At 37.4% G+C, this 23530-nt stretch overlaps 1 protein-coding gene across 1 annotated transcript in view; it reads left to right on the top strand.

Annotated features, from left to right (window-relative positions):
• The window catches only part of LOC128662695 (chloride anion exchanger-like), a 160065-nt gene that overhangs the window by 118625 nt on the left and 17910 nt on the right, over window positions 1-23530 (top strand). Inside the window, exons 18-20 of the mRNA XM_053716581.1 lie at window positions 5474-5528; window positions 19881-20026; window positions 20751-20816. Of these exons, the coding sequence (XP_053572556.1) occupies window positions 5474-5528; window positions 19881-20026; window positions 20751-20816 (267 nt within the window). The remainder of the gene's footprint in view (window positions 1-5473; window positions 5529-19880; window positions 20027-20750; window positions 20817-23530) is intronic.

Raw genomic sequence — 23530 nt, 5'->3', positions numbered from 1 at the left:
AACTCTTCTAGCAGAAGAGATAGTCAAAAGAAATAACACTTTCCAAGAAACTAATTTAATATCCAGACAATGCATAGGCTCAAAAATTTGACAAGAGTTGGATTCTGCCCAAGAAAGTATCCAAGATAATTCCTTCATTGCTGAAGGACTGTGAGTCCCTTCTTGATGATTGACATATGCCACTGTTGTGATATTGTCTGTTTGAAAATGAATGTAAAGTTCTCTCTTCAATAGAGGCCACGCCAGCAGAGCTCTGAAAATAGCACAGAGTTCTAAAATATTGATTGGTAACCTCGCCTCTTGAGGTTTCCAAACCCCTTGTGCTGTCAGAGACCCCAAGACAGTTCCCCAACCTGTAAGACTTGCAACTGTTGTGATCACAGTCCAGGTAGGACGAAGAAATGAGGCCCCTTGAACAATAAGGTATTGGTCTAACCACCAAGTCAGAGAGAGTTGAGTGTTGGGATTTAAGTATATCAATTGTGATATCTAAGTATAATCCCTGCCCCATTGGTGCAACATGCAAAGCTGTAGAGGCCTCATGTGAAAACAGGCAAAGGGGATTGCATCCGATTCTGCAGTCATGAGACCTAAAACTTCCATGCACATAGCCACTGAAGGGAATGATAGAGACTGAAGGTTTAGACAAGCTAAAACTAACTTCATTCGTCTCTAGTCTGTCAGGGAAAGAGTCATGAACACTAAATCTATCTGGAAACCTAAAAGGTGACCCTTGTCTGAGGAATCAAGAAACTCTTTTGTAAATTGATCCTTCAACCATGTTTTTGAAGAAACCACACTAGTTGTTTTGTGTGAGATTCTGCTAAATTAAATGATTGAGCTAGTATCAAGATATCATCCAAATAAGGAAACACCACAATATCCTGCTCCCTTATGACAGATAGAAGGGCACCGAGAGCCTTTAAAAAGACTTTCAGAGCTGTCGCCAGGCCAAACGGAAGAACGACAAATTGGTAATGCTTGTCTAGAAAAGAGAATTTCAGAAAATTATAGTGGTCTGGATGAATCGGAATGTGAAGATAAGCATCCTGTAAGTCTATTGTGGACATGAAATGACCTTGTTGAACCAAAGGCACAATAGTCTTTATAGTCACCATCTTGAAAGTTGGGACTCTTACAAAACGATTTAAAAATTTCAGATCCAGAATTGGTCTGAACGTATCTTCTTTCTTTGGGGCAATGAATAGATTTGAATTAAAACCCAAACCCAGTTCTTGCAGAGGAACTGAAACAATCACCCCTGAAAGTTCTAGGTCTGAAATACATTTCCAAAAAGCCTGAGCTTTCACAGGGTTTGTTGGAACATGAGAAAGAAAGAATCTTCCCATGGGAGGTCTTATTCTGAAACCTATTTGATACCCCTGAGAAACAATATTCTGAATACAATGATTTTGAACAGAAACTGTCCAAATGTGTTGAAATAATTTCATCTGCCCCCCCACCAGTTGACCTGGTTTGAAGGCCGCACCTTCATGCACTGGATTTGGATTTTTATAAGGCTTGGATTTATTCCGATTCGGAGATAGTCTCCAAATAGAGCCAGAGGCCTTAGGGGAAGGAGAGGTCTTTTGTTCTTCATTCTGACGCAAGGAACCAAAACAATTGGGAGCTTTAAATTTACCCTTAGATTTCTTATCTGGGGCAGAAAAACTCCCTTAGGTTTATTAGATTAGGGGTTAATAAGTTTAATATAGGTTGCGGCGGGGTCCGTGAGCGGCGGTTTAGGGGTTAAACTATTTAGTTGCGGCGAGGTCCGGGATCGGCAGGATAGGGGTTAATAAATTTATTATAGGTGGCGGCAGTATAGGGGGGCAGGATAGGGGTTACTAGGTAGAATGTAGGTGGCGGCTGTGTCCAGGAGCGGCGGTTTAGGGGTTAATACATTTGTAAGAGTTGCGGCGGGGTCTAGGAGCGGCGGTTTATTGGTTAATAACTTTATTAAGTTGCAGGGGGCTCCAGGGGCGCCGGTATAGGGGGTAGAACAGTGTAGTTAGTGTGGGCGCTTAGTGACAGGCTAGCAATAAAGCTGGGAAAAAGCCGAAGAGCAGCGAGATCGGATGAGTGATAACTCTCACACTCCGCTGCTCATCGCCCCGTACTTGGTGCGCGGCTTTTTGACAGCTTTATTGATAACTTAGGCGAAATTTTGCAGGTCCGCGGCGGCGATGGTAGGCGAGCTTAGGCGGGCGTATTGAACCGGCGAAGGCAGGTAAAGTAGACGCGTTGATAACTAGGCCCCACTTAGCTTTGGTAGAATTGTGTTCAGGCAGCTTGGTTCCTACAGTAACATCAGAGGCAGGATCAGTTTTAGACATCTTGCAAAATGTAACAAAAAAGAAAAAATAACATTTAAATAAAATATCCAATTTCCTCAAAATAGCAGTTTCAGGAAAGGGAAAAAATGCTTATGATACAATTTTTTTTATACAAAAGTAAAATCAAAAGCAAGCAACATAGCCCTCTATGAATCAAATGAGAGCAGAGAGCAAAAGAGGGAGAGACTTAATATAACAAATTTTGGCGCCAAGAATTACGCAATAAAAGATGATGCAAATGCAGAGAAAAAAACTTTTGGCGCCAAAGCTAACAAAGAAAGACGCAAGAAATTACATGACTTGCGTCACGACTTCGCGCCAAAAATTATTGCACCAAAAATGACGCAATAAAAAGTAGCATTCTGCATCATCGCGAGCCTAAGCCCCCGAAAATTTAAAAAAAACAGACTCCAAGATACAAGTAACTGGAACCCCAGGTAAGCTTAAAAACTCCCATAAACATAATTTCCATGCTGAAACTGTTAAAGGGCCACTGTAAGTAAATATTTTCTATGCATGTTACTAACTAACCACCCCAAATACGCTTTTTATCAATAGCATTTCATTAACATATCTCTACCGTATATCAGAAATCTTGTCTGCAAATTTAATTGTTTTCCAAACCCACTCCGTGGGTATCCTTTGCTCTGTACCAATCCGTTTACAATAACTAGGTTCCAAAATGGCGCTTTAAATACAAAGTTATTGGTTTAAGTATTTTGAACATGCAGTGCTGAAAATAGTGGGCATGATAACGTGACATCATCGGCGAATAAAAGATAAAACTTTTAGAACGTTGTGAAACTTCGTTTTGGAGAAAATATAGGTCAGTAGGTTTTAATTAATGTTTATTAACTTTAATATGTTGGTTGTTTAGCTTAAAAATTATAACAGAAAGTAATCCTTTAAGTAAGGGAAATACACAGATCTGACTCATGGCAAAAATATACAATACAGGTAGTAATGGTTGTAAATCGAAACCGTTGTAAATTGAAACCCAGTTTATAATGTAAGCCAATGGGAAGTGAGGGAGTTAGGTTCCAGGCCCCTCTAAAAATTGTCATAAGGAACACCTAATGCATTATTTTTAAAGCTGTGAAATGAAGACTTTAAATGCTAAACAGCATTATAAACCTAATAATATAGATTGTATCATCGTTAAACTAAGTTTAATGAACAAAAACATTTGCTAAGCATCACCTAATAAAATAATTACACAACAGACGGCATTATCATCAAACTAAGTTTAATGAACAAAAACGTTTTTTTATCGCATTTTTCTGCAATCAATTCTCTGCATTGTTAGCCTGTTAGATAATATTGGGTCTGCACCTATTCTATGCATTTCAATCTGCAGTGATTAATTAGCACAGTTAGGTTACCTCACCTCAAGCTGCTGGACAGGAAGATAATAGGGAAATGCCTGCTAAATTTTGCTTTATAGGTCTGGTCTGCTCTGTGTACAAAGATCTATTTAAGGCTGTTAAGTTGCATAACTTTGCTGCAAAACAAGCGGACAGCTCCACCTACTGGCTATTTTAATTAGTGCATTTCTTTCCAAAGCTTTTCAATAGCAGTCTCATGACTGAAAAAAAAGGTTGTTATTCTGAAACGGCGCAAATTGAACCGGCATAAACCAAGGGTCACCTGTATACATTTAAAACTTTAAAAAAATAAAGTACCAAACATAGCTGAGAGTGTCTTAAAATATGATATATACTTACCAGAAGACACCCATCCACATATAGCAGACAGCCAAACCAGTACTGAAACATATCAGCAAAGCTAATGGTAGAGGAGTATAATGTCGATCTGCGAAGGGAGGCAGAGATTAATCTCTGCGACCGATTACAGAGAGCCTTAGAATAGATTTCCCATAGGTGAAAAGATGGCGTCATCAGGCAATACTCAATACTTCCTTCACATCCTTCAGACAAACACTGTACTTTGAGAGGAACTGGGCTTCAATATGCTTAGAAGCGCTTATCACAGAAGAAAGATCAAGCACAACTTACTTCACAACCTTCATGAGAGGCAACGTTTGTAAAACTAAGGTATGTGTGTGGTGGGAGGTGTATTTACAGGCATTTTGAAGTTTGGGAAACCTTGCCCCCTCCTGGTAGGAATGTATATCCCATACATCACTAGCTCATGGACTCTTGCCACTTACATGAAAGAAATATATATATATATATATGTGTATATATACAGTATATATATATATATTTATATATATATATATATAATATATATATTTTTTTTTCATTTTTAAAGAGTTGGTCAGTCTGTCTGTCAAGTAGCAGCCAAACAATACATTACAAACACTGAAAGCAGAAAAATACAAGTTTATTTTCTTATTTGAAAAGAAAAAAAAGAGCAAATACCATATGAGAGTCTTAATTCTTAATCAGAGAGAAATGCAAAAAAGGTAAAAATAGATCATTACTCTGTCTACAGTTATAAACAAAAAATTAGAAAAGAATTACGGAAGAGATCAGCCTTTTTCAGGAAAAAAAGTGGACTTTGGTGTAACGGTATAATCAGTGTCTGATAGATGTAATGAACTATGTAACAATGCAGTTTTAATGGGGTTTTTTTGTTTTGTTTTTTTAAACAAGCGCAAATGCTTCATATTGTCAGTATTAAAAGTTGCTGCAAGCTGAAAATTTCTCACTTTCATTTTATTATTATGCATAAAGTCGTTTGTTTTTCATGTGAGATACAACTACTAATTTAAAGTGACATTAAAGGCATTTGTTGTATTTAAAATATTTTCATTGCATTTTTCTTTCATAAAAAAACAGATGCTCTTATTCTAAATAAATCCACAATTTTGTTTTCAGGCAGGTTTAGGAGTGTTACTATCAGCAAATAAATTAGTGGAAGTTGTGCTTATCAACCAGTGAACAATGAATTTCTAGTTGAATGTATTGTGCACAAAAATAAATTTCCTGTTAGTGTCAACAATTATTTAAACTACTTTAATAACCTTTTTCATTCAAAACATAATTTTAACGTGTATAATGTCTGGTTCTTGGTGTGAATAATGCATTTTTTTAGTTTAATGGCCATTAATAAAGTAATTTAAGTTTGTTGTTAGATGTTGCATGAAGTAATCATTTCTATGTTATTTACAGATTATAAAAGAATTTTTGAAGATTGAAATTGAAGTGTACATTGCTAATATTGACAGTAAGTTTATTTACATTTTTTTATATCAGTAATTGTAAAAAAGGCAATATTATTTTATCTATTTATTTAAGGATTCAAGGCAATGAAGTGAATATGATATTCAACTATTTAACTCAAAAACTGAGGGCTCGATGATCGAAGCATCGCCAGATTAAACCAATTTTTTTTGCCGACTCTCGCAGGGGCTGCACTGCTGGAATGATCGTAAAAATGGGGCAGTCCCTGCGAGTAGCAAGATGGCTTCTATTGAAAGTAATGGAGCTCGATAGATAGTGACACTTCGCTCCTTAGAGAGAAGTTAGCTGTGAGCAGGGGCGCACTTTAAAAATTAAATCCTGCAGCCAATACAAATCACATTACACTGCCTTCTGCGTATATCATTTTACATTTGCCTTTATTTCATATGCATGTGTTTTTCTATTAGGGCTATAAAAATTTGTAGTGTTTTGAGAAAAGCTTGCCCCCTTTTAGTTAGAAAAAACTGTGAGATCTGCAGTGCGACAATCTTTACAGAATTACGCTGGGATTAGAGAGACATTTTCATATACGCCCATGGAGCGCCCATGTTCAGCCCATTTTACAAAAAATCAACCATTACGCTTTGCATTTTGTATAAATTATGTGTTTTCTGTGTGTTTTTTGCAGTGTACTAAAAATATGATTTACACTGTGCATATTTAATACGATTTATTCCTGTGTAAATTACATACAAATTTTAAGTTTTTGGTAAAATACCGTTTTTGGTGAAGAATTTTGTTACGATTTTTGATGCACCTCAACAATACCATTTTTCCTGCATATTTTTGTGTTAATGGTTCAATTATTTGTTTTGTATGTTGTTTAAAATATGAATTTTGTTGTGTGCTTTTCATATGAAAATGCAATATACGCCCCTTAGCGAGACACCCTGGTTTCATGGTTAAAAGTGGCTTTTGATCATTCCACTGGGGAAATAGAAGGACTGGCGAGCATTCTGTATTAATCTTGACAGCCTACAGAGCTTTAGATCATTGGACCCTGAGTGTCAAAATCAGCGGAATGTGGTTCCTAATGTCTGCAGCCCATATCAGGTTCTATCTCTTTTGATAGTAACAGGGTTGTGAGCACATTAAAACTTGTCTCTGCAATTGATTACTAAACAATTGTATGAGAGCTGGTCTGACATAACATGTAGGGTACACTATGCTTGTCACTGTTATGTGCAGTCTACAATCCCCATACTGGCCTCAAGGCAGCCTAAAACTCAAAATATAAATTAAAGGGACATTAAACACTAAATACATGCTATATAGAATGATGCATTCAAAGAAAAGATTAGTCCATGAGTAACATGTAGATGTATTTTTTAAAGTTTCATTAGTTGTTTAAAAAGTGACAAAATAAGTGTAAAGTTTTAGTGTCTATAAAACACTGGGAGCTGCCATGTTGTAACTTGTGTTACCTTCTCTGCTGTGGCCAATTAGGGACAGTTATAAATAGGTCACTAGAGTGTGCAGCCAATGGCTGTGCTGGATTTAACAGTGTTCTGCACTTCCATTTCTAACAGGAACTGAAAAGCTCACAATTTCAGAATGGAATTACAGGCAAAGAGGACAAAATAAATAATGAAAGTATATTGCAGAGTTGTTTTATATATACAATTTATCATTTTATATTACCATCTCAAAGTGTTTAATGTCCCTTTAATCTCCAACACAATAAGGTTTACATTTCACTCTGCCCCACTATAATTAACCCTGACCATGACCAACCCAATCTGCATTTACCTTAACCATTACCCACTGCTTCTGCAATTAACTTACCCATGACCCAGCCATACTGCAATCAACTTTAACCATGACCCAGATTCACTTTATTAACCTTAATCATGACCTAGCCCTGTTCCATTAATCTTAAAGGGACACTCAAGTCAAAATTAAACTTTCATGATTCCGATCAGCCAATAGAATGCGAGCTCAATCTGATTGGCTGATTGGATCAGCCAATCGGATTGAACTTGATTCTGATTGGCTGATTCCATCAGCCAATCAGAATATTCCTACCTTAATTCCGATTGGCTGATAGAATCCTATCAGCCAATCGGAATTCAAGGGACGCCATCTTGGATGACTTCATTTAAAGGAACCGTCATTCGTCGTTCAGTCGTCGGCCAGGATGGATGTTCCGCGTCGGAGGTCTTCAGGATGCTGCCGCTCCGCTCCAGATGGATGACGATAGAAGATGCCTCTTGGATGAAGACTTCAATCGGATGGAAGACCTCTTCTGCCCGCTTGGATGAAGACTTCTACCAGATGGAGGACCTCTTCTTGCTCCGCTTGGATGAAGAATTTGGCTCGGCTGGGTGAAGACGACTAATGGTAGGGAGATCTTCAGGGGCTTAGTGTTAGGTTTATTTAAGGGGGGTTTGGGTTAGATTAGGGGTATGTGGGTGGTGGGTTGTAATGTTGGGGGGGTATTGTATGTTTTTTTTTACAGGCAAAAGAGCTGAACTTCTTGGGGCATGCCCTGCAAAGGGCCCTGTTCAGGGCTGGTAAGGTAAAAGAGCTTTGAACTTTAGTAATTTAGAATAGGGTAGGGCATTTTTTTATTTTGGGGGGCTTTGTTATTTTATTAGGGGGCTTAGAGTAGGTGTAATTAGTTTAAAATTGTTGTAATATATTTCTAATGTTTGTAAATATTTTTTTATTTTTTGTAACTTAGTTCTTTTTTATTTTTTGTACTTTAGTTAGTTTATTTCATTGTATTTATTTGTAGGAATTGTATTTAATTTATTTATTGATAGTATAGTGTTAGGTTTAATTGTAGATAATTATAGGTAGTTTATTTAATTAATTTATTGATAGTGTAGTGTTAGGTTTAATTGTAACTTAGGTTAGGATTTATTTTACAGGTAAATTTGTAATTATTTTAACTATTTTAGCTATTAAATAGTCCTTAACTATTTAATAGCTATTGTACCTGGTTAAAATAAATACAAAGTTACCTGTAAAATAAATATTAATCCTAAAATAGCTATAATATAAATATAATTTATATTGTAGCTATATTAGGATTTATTTTACAGGTAAGTATTTAGCTTTAAATAGGAATAATTTATTTAATAAGAGTTAATTAATTTCGTTAGATTAAAATTATATTTAATTTAGGGGGGTGTTAGTGTTAGGGTTAGACTTAGCTTTAGGGGTTAATACATTTATTAGAATAGCGGTGAGCTCCAGTCGGAAGATTAGGGGTTAATAATTTAAGTTAGGTGTCGGCGATGTTAGGGAGGGCAGATTAGGGGTTAATACTATTTATTATAGGGTTAGTGAGGCGTATTAGGGGTTAATAACTTTATAATAATAGCGGTGCGGTCCGCTCGGCAGATTAGGGGTTAATAAGTGTAGGCAGGTGGAGGCGACGTTGTGGGGGCAGATTAGGGGTTAATAAATATAATATAGGGGTCGACGGTGTTAGGGGCAGCAGATTAGGGGTACATAGGGATAATGTAAGTAGCGACATGTTACGGAGCGGCAGATTAGGGGCTAATAATAATATGCAGGGGTCAGCGATAGCGGGGGCAGCAGAATAGGGGTTAATAAGTGTAAGGTTAGGGGTGTTTAGACTCGGGGTACATGTTAGAGTGTTAGGTGCAGACGTAGGAAGTGTTTCCCCATAGGAAACAATGGGGCTGCGTTAGGAGCTGAACGCGGCTTTTTTGCAGGGTTTTTTTCAGCTCAAACAGCCCCATTGTTTCCTATGGGGGAATCGTGCACAAGCACGTTTTTGAGGCTGGCCGCGTCCGTAAGCAACTCTGGTATCGAGAGTTGAAGTTGCGTTAAATATGCTCTACGCTCCTTTTTTGGAGCCTAACGCAGCCATTCTGTGGACTCTCAATACCAGAGTTATTTTAAAGGTGCGGCCAGAAAAAAGCCAGCGTTAGATACGCGGGTCATTACCGACAAAACTCTAAATCTAGCCGTCAGTAAATAATAGTCTACCACTAGATTTTTTTTTTTTAATACTGGGTCCATTTTAGATACAAACAGAGGATATAGTCCTATATTTGTATACTGAGCCATATTAAAGGGACATGAAACCCCAATTTTATTCTTGTATGATTCAAACAGAGCATATAATTTAAAGAACTTTCCAATTTACGTCTATTATCTAATTGCCTAGGTAGGATCTGGAGCTGAAAGCTAGCTGCTGATTGGTGTCTGCACATATATGCCTCTTGTCATTGACTTACCAATGTGTTCAGTTAGCTCTTGGTAGTGTATTGCGGCTCTTTCAAAAAACATAATTTATGTAAGAACTTACATGATAAATTAATTTCTTTCATGGTGGTGAGAGTCCATGATCTTGTTATTGATGGGATATACATTACTACCAGGAGGGGGCAAAGTTTCCCAAACCTCAAATGCCTATAAATACACCTCCCACCTCACTCACACCTCAGTTTAACGTATAGCCAAGTTAGTGAGGTGTATAAGGAATAAAAGCATTAAAAAGAGAAATAGGATAAATAACCTGCTTTATACAAAAAAAAAAAAAACATAACTCCAAAAAAATGGGTGGGTCTCGGGACTCTCGCCTCCATGAAAGAAATTTATTTATCAGGTAAGTTCTTACATAAATTATGTTTTCTTTCATATAGGTGGCAAGAGTCCACAAGCTTCTTACTGATGGGACATAATACCCAAGATGTGGAAGTACATGAGTAACAAAAAAATAAAAACATCTATTTCCACTGAGAAATGAAATCCAAAAAAAATAATTAAGCTTTCTTAAAAATTAAAAAACTTAAATAACAGGCATGTTACGGTTGCCTCCAGGCTGGCTGGAAGTTGGACCGTAGAAAAGGATGCTCCTAGCGCTCACCAAAGGAGCAGCAGCACCGTGGACACTATAACTACTGCGTAGCCACCATAAGTAACGCAGACTCTATGAACCACCGCTGCTGGGCTGGTATCTCGCCGTCTGCTCTGCGCCCTGGACCTACGACCAGGCTCCAGTAGGTGAACCCAGGAACAAGAGCTCTTACAGGAGCTCAGTAGCTAAGGGAGTATATAGAGCATAGCAATCCCTGTAGTGATTATAAGCTGTATCCTACAAACATGAGTCAAAGCTTCAAGTTAGAGGGTCAACATAGGTCTGATGTGCTGGAGCACACAGCCTCCTTTTTATTGAGGTTACATGCAAACAGGACACTCTCAGGGGGAGGCATAAAATCCCCCATCACACATTTGATATTAGATAGAGAGACACTCCCTTTGACAGGCCACAACATTTACTTCAGCAGATAACATTACACACAATAAAACAATGCAGTCCACCTTATCAATACTAGTCTGATTAGACAATGGGAAAGTTGATCACTAAACCTAATTAGAGCTAATCCCAGCAGACTTGTATTTAGAATAGGTTTCTTGAAGCTGAACAAAATTTAACTCTTAATGGCACACAATGAAACTGAACCAAGTGGGAGAAAGCCAGGGACAAGTCATTTCACAGGTCTGGGGACATAGTCTTAAAGGGGCATTGTTCATTAAAGTCACAATATGTCCCCAGATGGTTCTTAAAGGGCCACACACACCCAACAAAAGTCAATATGTCCTCAGGGGCACAATCTTCCAGGGGCCATAGTCATGTGGAAGGAGGCTGGCAAATAGGCTTCTCCAAAATCCAGGGAAGCAGGGCAATTTTTCATTTAAAGGGCCAGTTACAAACAGCAGTTTGTAACAAGGCACTAGAATCAAACTGAGACAGCTGCCTGAAAAAACCTTTCTACGAAAAGCTGCTTCTGAAGAAGCAAAAACATCAAAATGGTAAAATTTAGTAAAGGTATGCAAAGAAGACCAAGTAGCTGCTTTGCAGATTTGATCAACTGAAGCTTCATTCTTGAAAGCCCAAGATGTGGCAACTGATCTTGTAGAATGAGCTGTAATTTCCTGAGGTGGAGACTGGCCCACCTCCAATTAAGCTTTGTGAATCAGAAGTTTCAGCTAAGATGCTAAAGAAATGGCAGAGGCTTTTTGACCTTTTCTAGAACCAGAAAAAATAACAAATAGACTAGAAGTCTATCTGAAATCCTTAGTCGCATCAATATAATATTTCAAAGCTCTTACCACATCCAAAGAATGCAAAGATCTTTCAAGAGTATTCTTATGATTAGGACACAATGAAGGACCAATAATTTCCCTATTAATGTTGTTAGAATTCACAACCTTAGGCAAACATTTTAACGAAGTCCGCAAAACAGCTTTATCTTGATGGAAAATCAGATAAGGAGACTCACAAGAGAGAGAAGACAAGTCAGAAACTTTTATAGAAGAAGAGATAGCCAAAAGAAATAACCTTTTCCAAGAAAGTAGTTAAATGTCCAAAGAATGCATAGGCTCAAAGGGAGGAGCCTGCAAAGTGTTTAATACCAAATTTAGACTCCAAGGAGGAGAAATAGATTTAATAACAGGTTTGATATGAGTCAAAGCCTGGACAAAACAATAAATATCAGGAAGATTTGCAATCTTTCTGTGAAATAAAACAAAAAAAGAGCAGAGATGTGTCATTTCAAAGTATTGGCAGATGAACCTTTATCCAAATCATCCTAAAGAAACTGAAGAATCCTAGGAATTCTAAATGAATGCCAGGAACAATCATGTGTGGAAAACCATAAAATATAGGTTTTCCAAACCTTGTGATATATTTTCCTTGAAACAGGCTTATTATGAGCCTGTATTATAGTGTTAATCACTGAGTCAGAGAAACCTCTATGACTAAGGACTAAGCGTTCAATTTCCATGCCTTCAAATTTAGAGATTTGAGATCTGGATGGAAAAACTGGCCTTGAGAAAGAATATCTGGTCTTAGAGGAAGTGGCCAAGGTTGCCAACTGGGCATTCAGGCAAGGTCCTCATACCAGAACCTGTGAGACCATGCTGGTGCTATCAGAAACACATAAGATTGTTCCATTATGATTTTTAAAATCCCTCTTGGAAGAAGAACTAGAGGTGGAAAAATGTAAGCAGGTTGGTAAAACCAGGGAACTGCTAGACTAGAGCATTACCGCCTGAGGTTCCCTGGACCTTGAAAGGTATCTAGGATGTTTCTTGTTCAGACGAGAAGCCATTTGATCTATTTCTGGAAGACCCTACATCTGCAAAATTCGATAGAACACATCTGGATGAGAGACCACTCCCCCGGTTGTAGAGATTGACGGCTAAGATAATCCGCTTCCCAATTGTCTACACCTGCGATATGAATCACAGTGATCAGACAAGAGTTGTATTCCGCCCAAGAAAGTATCAGAGATACTTCCTCCATTGCTAGGGTACTGCTAGTCCCCCCTTGATGATTGAGATATGCAACTGTTGTTTGAAAACAAATGTATGGTTCTCTCTTTAATAGAGGCCAAGCTTAAAGAGCTCTGAAAAATAGCACAGAGTTCTAAGATATTTATTGGTAACCTCACCTCTCGAGGATTCCAAACCCATTGTGCTGTCAGAGACCCCCAGACAGCTCCCCAACCTGTGGGACTTGCATCTGTTGTGCTCACAGACCAGGTAGGACAAACAAAGGAGTCCCCTTGAACCATAAGGTGATGGTTTAACCACCAGGTCAGAGAGAGTTGAGTGTTCAGATTTAAGAATATCAGTTGTGATATCTGAGTGTAATCCCTGCACCATTGGTGCAACATGCAAAGCTGTAGAGATCTCATATGAAAATGAGCAAAGGGGATTGCGTCCGATGCTGCATTCATGAGACCTAAAACTTCCATGCACAGCCACTGAAGGGAATAAAAGAGACTGAAGGTTTAGACAGGCTAAAAAAAATCTCAATCATCATTGATTGATACCTCCCTGCTGGCGGCCGATTGGCCGCAAGTCAGCAGGAACGGCGTTGCACAAGCAGCTCTTGTGAGCTGCTGGTGCAATGTTAAATGAGGAGAGCGTATTGCTCTCCGCATTTAGCGAGGTCTTGCAGGCCTGATCCGCACTGTCGGATCAGGTCCGCAAGACCTTTGATAAATAGGGGCCATAGATTTGACATTGATCTTCATAACATCAAATACAGCATCAGAAATAAAATGATGTGCATGTTGAAGTAAAAGGATAATGTTAGATTTTTCAGGATCTGGAGACAACTGCTGTGCTAAACTGTCCAACCAAAAAGTAGAAGCAGCAGCAACAACAGCCATAGATATAACTGGTCTAAGAATATAGTCAGTATGTAAATATGCCCATTCTTAGATACGATTCAAGCTTCCTATCTAAAGGATCCTTAAAAGAAGTACTTTCTTCCATAGGAATAGTAGTACGTTTGGCAAGAGTTGAAATAGCCCCATCAACCTTAGGGACTGTTTCCCAAAGTTCCAGATTAGCAACAGGCAAAAGGTAAAAAAAAATAAACCTAGAAGAAGGGTTAAAAGACGTATCAGGTTTAGACCATTCTTTAGCAATCACATTAGAGAAAGCGTCTGGAATAGGAAAAACTTCAGGAGTAATAACAGTAGTCTTAAATACAGAATTTAAACGATTATTTGCTTTATCATCAGGAGGTTTAGACTCATCAATACTCAAAGTAAACAATACTTCATTTAAAAGAGAGTGAATACAGTGGGTATTGAAAATAATCACCTCCTTGAAAATAATCACATTTTGTTGCTTTGCAGCCTGAAATAGACAAAGTTTTTATTTATCCAGTTATAATTACTCAGTGTAACTTATCACATCCAAGTGAAAGATATACCACCAACATGTCAGGCAAAAATAAAGACAATTCAAAAACAGAATCACTGAGTTGACAACAGGATCACTCCATCCTAAAATTACTCAATCAGGTGCTGCTAATAACCTTCTCAACGGCACACACAAAGCCATTTGACCTTCAACTGTGATCAGCTGTGGGCATACTGATTAACTCAGATCTTTGGGATAATGTTGTGGAAAGGCACAAGTCAGGAGATGGATATAAGAAAATATAAAAGTCTGTATTAATGCCTAGAAGCACAGTGAAGTCTATTATTAAGAAGTGGAAGGTATTTGGTACAACACAGACCATCTCTGGATCAGGATGTCGCTCCAAACTGGATGAAAAAGCCAGGAGGAAACTGATCAGAGAGGCTACCAAGAGGCCCACAGCAACTCTGAAGCAGTTGCAGGAATTTATGACAAAGAGTGGTCATTATGTGTATATGACAACAATATCACAAATTCTCCACAGATGTGGCATGTATGGGAGGGTTGCAAGAAAAAAGTCACTCAAGAAAGGTCACATTCAGTCATGACTGAGCTTTGCCATAACACACCTAGGAGACTCTAAGGCCACATGTAAAAAAGGTGTTATGGTCAGACGAGACTAAAACTTAATTATTTGCCCTCAATACCAAATAATATGTCTGGAGGAAATCCAATACAGCTCACCATCCGAAATAACACCATACCTTCAGTAAAGCATGGAGGTGGTAATATCCTGTTATGGGGGGTTCTCTGCAGCAGGCACTGGAGCACTTGTCAGGATAGAAGGAATAATGGACAAAACAAAAAAGAGGGTCCAATGGCACTACATAAAAATAAATAAGAACTACAGCCCTATAAAAGGATACTCAGGTATTATTGACCTGAATTCCAGGGTTGGTGCTGTGTATATTAGAAACTGAGATTTGCTGAAATTGGGGAGAGTTGAGAGCCCTCCTCAATAAGTATACACAGATAGCACTCCTGAGTTCTGACACGTGGGTTAATCCCAAGGAATATTAGTAATCACAGAGAACTGATGTCAAATAAATTAAATGACACAAATGGGTCAAGATAGATGTGAAAAAATACACATTAAAATATAACTTTTATTCGTTCGCTAGGTTAAAAGTAAATAAACACGCACAACACACAATTTAAAACTACGGATAGGGGGGATGGATACGCGTGTCAACCAGACAATAGATGCTAATAGTATAGCATAGTGAGTGTCATTGTCATAATCATTAACAGTATATACAAGAAAAAGTAAGAGGTCAAATGTATACTGACTAGAATTCACTGAGAATATTTCTCATGCTACTGATAAGTACTGATAAGTAGTTGATACTCCTGGATAAGTAAAGGTGTGATACAGCAACGGTGGGTATATCTATAGAGTATATTACCAAGGAGGTATAATAGGTAGGGTACTGAATAGTACCTATAAAATATATGCAAAATATTAATGCTGTTAAACACTGTGATTCGAACCACTGAGTGTGTTATATCAGTTGCAACTAAGTAAAAAGTTTTATTAGGTACAATACGCTGACAGATATACCACAGTAATGGTGATAATAGAGAATCAAAGAAACAGACGTTAATCTGATTCATATGTGGACTTAAATAGGTGACCAGCCTGTATGTACCTTGGGGAGGTATATTAAAGTATCAGGAAGCCTCCTATGATGTTAAAAGTTATTATAAGTTATAATAGGGTTGATAATAGTATATTCCGGCACATCAATACTGAAATACTGTTCCTATCTGCAGTATCACTTAAATAGCAGTCAAAATTAGTCTTAGAGTAGAAAGTACTACAAGATTAGGGATATATTCAGTATATTTATAGATTGGTGTAAGTACTGTAATTGTATTGATTGATATCAGTATTGATGTGCCGGAATATACTATTATCAACCCTATTATAACTTATAATAACTTTTAACATCATAGGATGCTTCCTGATACTTTAATATACCTCCCCAAGGTACATACAGACTGGTCACCTATTTAAATCCACATTTGAATCAGATTAACATCTGTTTCTTTGATTCTCTATTATCACCATTACTGTGGTATATCTGTCAGCGTATTGTACCTAATAAAACTTTTTACTTAGTTGCAACTGATATAAGACCACACACTCAGTGGTTCGAATCACAGTGTTTAACTGCATTAATATTTTGCATATATTTTATAGGTACTATTCAGTACCCTACCTATTATACCTCCTTGGTAATATACTCTATAGATATACCCACCGTTGCTGTATCACACCTTTACTTATCCAGGAGTATCAACTTGGATGTTATAAGTTGCACTGCATAATTACAACTGGATAAATAAAAACTGTGTTTGACTTTATTTCAGGCTGTAAAGCAACAAAATGTGGTTCTTTTCAAGGGTGTGATTCTTTTCAATACCCACTATATAATCTATCTTAAATAAAAAAAGATTAGTCTATTTCTGTCTCTGACGTGGCATCCTCTGAATCAGAGGAAACCTCATCAGTATTTAGGAAAATTTTGCAAAACCCTTTTACATTTATTTTAAGGCGAATAGCATTCATTGCCTAATCTAAACTGCAGTAATAAAATATTTCCTTTCTGCAGGAATGCTTTGTACATTAGACTGAGATGGAATAACAGTGGATGCATTTGTACTCATAAAGATATTATCAGCATGTAATACATTGTCAAAACAAGAGCCACGTAGTTGAGCTGAAGAATTTAGATCAGCTTTTTTACAACAAACACACTTAGCTTTGGTAGAAACATGTTCATGCATTTCAAATTCTATGGTAACATCTGAGGCAGGTTTCGTTTGAGACACAGTTGCAAACAAACAAAAACATTTTAAAAATATATTATATCTGCAAATTTATATCCATGCTCTTATATATATATATACAGGCTTGAGAGAATGGGAAACAGAGTGAATAGTTATAAAAATAAATATCTGATTATTAGAATTCTTAATATAAAACAATGCTGCACAAAAGCTCTCTTAGAATTTTATGAGTGCACTGAGTGGCTGAGGGTGGAGCTTATAACGTTAGAAAGATTGCGCGGAAATTTGGCGCCAAAAAAACTGAACAAAATGATGACGCGTCACGCGTGACCTAAATAGCGTCATCAATTTGAAATAGTATTTTTTTTTTAAAAAATAGTAAAAAAGTGGTTTATACACCAAAACTTGCCAAAATTGTTTTAAATTAATTGATAGCCCCCAAACACAATATGTATGTTTCACAAACTCCACCAACCTTTGAGACATAGTTGAGAGTGTCTTTTATTGAGAAAATATAAATGCATACTTACCGTGTAAGACAACCATCCACATATAGCAGACAGCCAAACCAGAACTGAAACATATCAGCAGAGGTAATGGTACAAGAGTATAATGTTGATCTGTAAAGGGAAGCATCAGATGAATCCCTGAGACCGATTGACAGAGAGCCTTATGAATAGATTTCCCATAGGTGAAAACATGGTATCATCAGGCAATACTCCCTTCACATTCCTCAGACAAACACTGTACTTAGAGAGGAACTGGGCTTTAATATGCGTAGAAGTGCCTTTCTCTGAAGAATCAAGCACATAATGCTTCACCAGCTCCTAAGGAGGCATGAGTGAGGTGGGAGGAATGTATATCCCATCAGTTTTTGTTTTATGTCCCTTTAAGCAAATGACACTGAGGAAAAACAGGTTGTACTTTATTCTAAGAAATTTACCAAACTTTCAATGCAAATGGAATGCATTTTAGATTTTAAATTTTAGATAGGGAGATCATTTTTTTACATTCCATAATTAGACAAGATAAGATTAACATAATATAAGTGATTTCAGGTGGTTGTGGGTACCTATATTTATTTATCAAATATTTTACCAGGAAGGATACATTGAGATTTTTTTTGTTTTCAAGTATGTCTTGGGCCCACAAAACATTGCATTGATACAATAGGGTACAATAAAATACAAAAAAAAAAAAAATAATACACAATATATGCAAAAATTTAACATAGAACAGGTAGGAAATATATAATCAACCATGACAGGTGCATTCTGTTTTGAGATATGTAGAGAGGGATCTCTTAAAGGATATTAGGCTTGGGGAAGGTTTGAAAGTGTGCGGGAGGTCGTTCCATAATTGTGGCGCTCTGTTGGAAAATGAGGATTGAGCTGCTTTCTTTTTGTATTGAGGCAGACTAAATAATGTACTGGTACTAGATCGGAGGTTATAGGAGGTGGGAACAGCCAGGGAGAGCATTCTGCTCAGGTAGGGCGGGAGCTTCCCTGAAAGGCTCTTAAACACAAGGCAGGAAAGATGGAGGGTGCATCTGGATTCCAGCGACAGCCAGTTTAGTTCTTTTAGCATGTCACAATGGTGGGTCCTGTAGTTACATTGTAACACAAAGCGGCAAAACGAGTTATACAATGTATTAAGTTTATTAAGGTGAGTTTGCGGTGCAGGTGCATATACTACGTCCCTCTAATCCATGATAGGCATCAGCATTAGACATGTGCGATTCATTTCGGATTGATTCAGAAATTCGGCCGAATTTGTAAAATTCGGGATTCAGATCGATCCGAATTTCCGAATTAAAATAGTGCCGAATCTACCAAATAAATCCGAATTAGTTCGGATTTATTCGGCTTTATTCGGTAGATTCGGATGGCCATGAATTACACTAGTATTGTACAGTATATTAGGTTATATCACTCTGCTATGGGTTACACCTAATATACAGTACATAATACTAGTCTAATCACACCTAACACTTACCGAAATTCCGAATTTCCTAACCGAATCGAATTAAACCAAATCCAGACGAATTTATTCGAATACGAATTAATCTGAAATTAATCCGAACCGAATTAATTCAAATTTTTCCAAATTCGAATCGATCCAAATCGAAATTCGAAAAAATCCAAATCGATCCGAACCGAACCGAATTTTTTCGCCATGCACACATCTAATCAGCATTTGCTGTACAATCTTTTCCTTTACTGTAGGGCTGAGGCAGAATTTGTTTCTGTACAGGGCACCTAGTTTTGGATAAAGTTTAGATGCAAGTTTTTCTATGTGGAGGCCAAAAGATAGATTGGGGTCTAACAACATACCCAAGTATTTGAAAGAGTGGACTGCGGTCAGTGTGCAATTGGATTTTCCGCACTTCAGGTGTTAGTTGTTTTTTTTAACACCTTCTCCCCATTGATGTCTATGGGGAAAGCGCGCCCGAGCACGTTAAAGCAGCCCTTGGATTTTGTGCAGTATGGAGCTCATCGCCACCATATCGCACGCAAAAGGCGGCTTTTTAGTAACTTGTAATTGCAGCGCTAAGGAGGGTGAAATAACGCAACGTTTTGTTGTGTTCGTTTCGCACCCTCTATAGCGCAAAACTTTTAATCTAGGTGACCCAGAGAAAGAAGAAAAATGAATAATAGAAGTAAATTAGAAAGTTGGTTAAAATTGCATGCGCTATCTAAATCATGAAAGAAAAAATTTGGGTTTCATATCCCGTTAAATTAAAAAATACCATAAAACTTAGGACTATTTAGCAAGAGTTGTTTGTTTTAAAACAGCATGAGATTTTTAATCAGATTTATAAATTATTGAAATCTTTCAGGTGATGTCTTGGATAAACTGAAGAACTGTGAGTTTTTTGATGATGACATTTCAACATCAATGTTTTTCATCACTGTCCATGATGCTGTGCTTTTTGTGTTTGAAAAAAAATGCATGAAACAGCCTTATGAAATGAGCGCATTAAAGGTAATTTTATCATTTATATTTTACTTATGTTGTAACTACAAAGGCACAATGGTATTACACATGTGATATTTTTAAATGTTAGGTAATAATTGACTGATACTAAAATAATAGGTAAGAGATATTCCGCTTCAGTGTTAAATCAGCAGCTTGCAGAACAGCAGGTAAACAGCAAAAGTTAGTCAGGGAAGACATTCTGGTTGCCTGCTATAGAAAGCCTTTTTCATACAACAGTACTAACTGCATGACAATGATACATAATTTACCACAAAATGTATTTTACTCATGATAAATGCTTAGTTATTTCACCTTTATCCATTCATCGTAGGAAGAATAAGAATAATGATTAAATAAATAATATTAATAGATGTGACAGTGGGGATATATACTGTATTTATATATACACACAATCAGATCATAAAGGTTTACACTCACTGGACTTTTGAAATGTAAAATTGACAGAAATGTTGTCACATAATTAAGTCCCTTTTATATTCCAAAAGTCTAGTGAGTGTGAGCCTTTCCTATCATGTTGGCATCCATAGGTCAATCCTAAATACCCAGGGGATGGGTAGCAAACCTTTTTCTAAGAGGGAAAATAAATTCCTTATTTAGACAAGAAATATATACTGTTATACTGATTACCTTACTATTATTTTAATAATGCTTTGAATATTGAAGACTCAAGTAGACATGCTTTTAATTTAATACTTGTTCTCTTACATAGCTGAGCGGATATAGCCCATATGTAAGTGGTTACACTAATGGAGATTTGCGTCACAGAGAACTTGCTGTAAGTACAATTTGTTTATTTATTTTTTATGTACAGGTAGCCCTCACTTTACGCCGGCGTTAGGTTCCAGAAGGAATGGTTGTAAATCAAATCCGTTGTAAATTGAAACCCAGTTTATAATGCAAGTCAATGGGAAGTGAGGGAGTTAGGTTCCAGGCCCCTCTCAAAATTGTCATAAGTAACACCTAATACATTATTTTTAAAGCTTTGAAATGAAGACTTTAAATGCTAAACAGCATTATAAACCTAATAAAATAATCACACAACACAGAATATATAATTAAACTAAGTTAAATGAGCAAAAACATTTGCTAAAACAGCATTATAAACCTAATAAAATAATCACACAACACAGACTTCACTTGCATTTTTCTGCAAACAGTTCTTTCTATGCATTCCAATCTGGACTGATTTATAGACAGGAATATCTTGTTCCTTTAAAATCTGCTCGATTGCTCAGGTCTGGTTAAAATGATTAATTTCAGCTTGCTTGGCTTTGCTGCAACACAAGCGGACAGCTCCACCTACTGGCTAATTTAATAAATGCACTGCTTCTCAATGCTTTTCAATAGCAGTCACATGACTGAAAAAAAAGGTTGTTATTCTGAAACGGTGTAAATTGAACCGTTGTAAAACGAGGGCCACCTGTATTTATTAACTTATTTGACCATTAAATATTTTGGAGAATATTATAAAAGGCATTTAATGTTTGATAAAGAAGAGAACTTTTAGGACAATAAAGGCAACTGTCCGTAAAGCACGCCTGTTTTTTGTTTATGTATACATTTGCTGGGGCATTATGGATGGGCATTTTTTTCATCAGTTTTTCATTTTTGTTTAAATGAAACGAAAATCCGAATGAACGCACAAAGAAAATGAAAGAAAACAAACATTTTTTAAGGTATTAATACTTACCTCAACACACTGTGGAGAACACGCTAACTTGATCTTCTTGCAAGAGCCCGACTGTGCTAGCAGGAGACTTAAACTTAGTGCAGGTCCTTGGATACGAGAGCATGAAACCTGCTGTTATTGCAGCCTGGCTCTGGCAAGAAGAGGATTGGTGCATCAAAAAGAGGAAGGGCGCCTCCTAACAGCAGATAAAACCAAACAGTTTGCAATCAACCAGTCCACACAAAGGGGCATATTGATCAAGCTCCGAATGGAGCTTGATGCCCCGTGTTTCTGCCGAGCCTGCAGGCTCGCCAGAAACAGCAGTTATGAAGCAGCGGTCACAAAGACCGCTGCTCCATAACCTGTCTGCCTGCTCTGAGCAGGCGGACAGACATCGCCGGAAATCAACCCGATCGAGTACGATTGGGTTGATTGACACCCCCCTGCTGGTGGCCTATTGGCCGCGAGTCTGCAGGGGGCGGCGTTGCACCAGCAGCTCTTGTGAGCTGCTGGTGCAATGCTGAATGTGGCGAGCGTATTGCTCTCCGTATTCAGCGAGGTCTGTCGGACCTGATCCGCACTGTCAGATCAGGTACGATAGACCTTGATAAATAGAGGCCAAAATGTTATCATAGAAAATCCGCACATACCAGTGCTAATCATCACATGCTGAGAATTTTGAGTGTCACAGCTCACTGAACCAAAGTGTGGTGATCACTTCTGCTAAAAAAATATACAAAAGCTAACAAAACTTTAATAAAACATTAAAATCAATAAAAATGCTACATGAGCAGCTGTTATATAACACAAAGTGCTACGCATTTCTCAGCAATATTCTGTGGTTTCCTCAGGCATAGAAGAGGATTGGTTTAGCTCGCTCTCTACAGTGCATTGAGGATATATATTGTGGCTACAGGTAAACATTTCACCTGTAGCTTTAAAACATTTTCATTAGTTTTAACGAAAACAAATGTAAATGTTTAACTAAAATCCAGTTTTTGTTTAGTTTACCAGCCACTAATTATTAATGGAAATGAATATCCCTGACTATTCGGAACAAAAATTCCAAAACTAAAATCTTTGGCTGCACATTTCATATGTGCTTAGGTTTAAAATGAAATACACCTCCAAAAAAGTTACTGTATTGCTAATAAAAATTATTTTGAAATTGAGCATATTCTGTCATGTAAACACCTGGGGCTGTAGCGGCAGCATATTACTGAGAGCACAGTATAGGATAGTGATACCCAAATATTTTCAAAGCTTTTTAATGTTGTAATGTCAGTGCACTCTACTTTTGTACATGATAAATGTAAACTTCTTTTTCAACTTCTGCATACTATGGGCCGATTTATCAAGCTCCGTATGGAAACAGAAGTTATGACAGCTGACCACTGCGCCATAACTTGTCCGCCTGCTCTGAGGCCGTGGACAGAAATCAACCCGATCGAATATGACCGGGTTGATTGAAACCCCCTGCTAGCGGCCAAAATCTGCAGGTGGTGGCATTGCATCAGCAGTTCACAAGAACTTCTGGTGCAATGATAAATGCCGACAGCCTATGCTGACGGCATTTATCGATGTGCAGCCGACATGATACGCTACAGTGTATCATGTCCGCTCGCACTATGATAAATCTACCCCTATGTATAGTTTCCTAATATTGCTGACAAATACCTCTCTTTTTTTATTTGGGTAAATATACTCATTTAAACTTACAGAAAATTCTTGTAATCTGCTACCTGAAGATCTGCTGCTGGATCCTGATCTACCTTTGGGGCACACTTGTGTGCTTGTGTCTGGCATAATATTCATAAATG

Source organism: Bombina bombina, chromosome 6, assembly GCF_027579735.1.
Source record: "Bombina bombina isolate aBomBom1 chromosome 6, aBomBom1.pri, whole genome shotgun sequence".
NCBI classification, from domain to species: domain Eukaryota; kingdom Metazoa; phylum Chordata; class Amphibia; order Anura; family Bombinatoridae; genus Bombina; species Bombina bombina.
The sequence above is the reverse complement of the archived record's forward strand: the minus strand, read 5'-3'. Positions and strand labels throughout refer to the sequence as shown.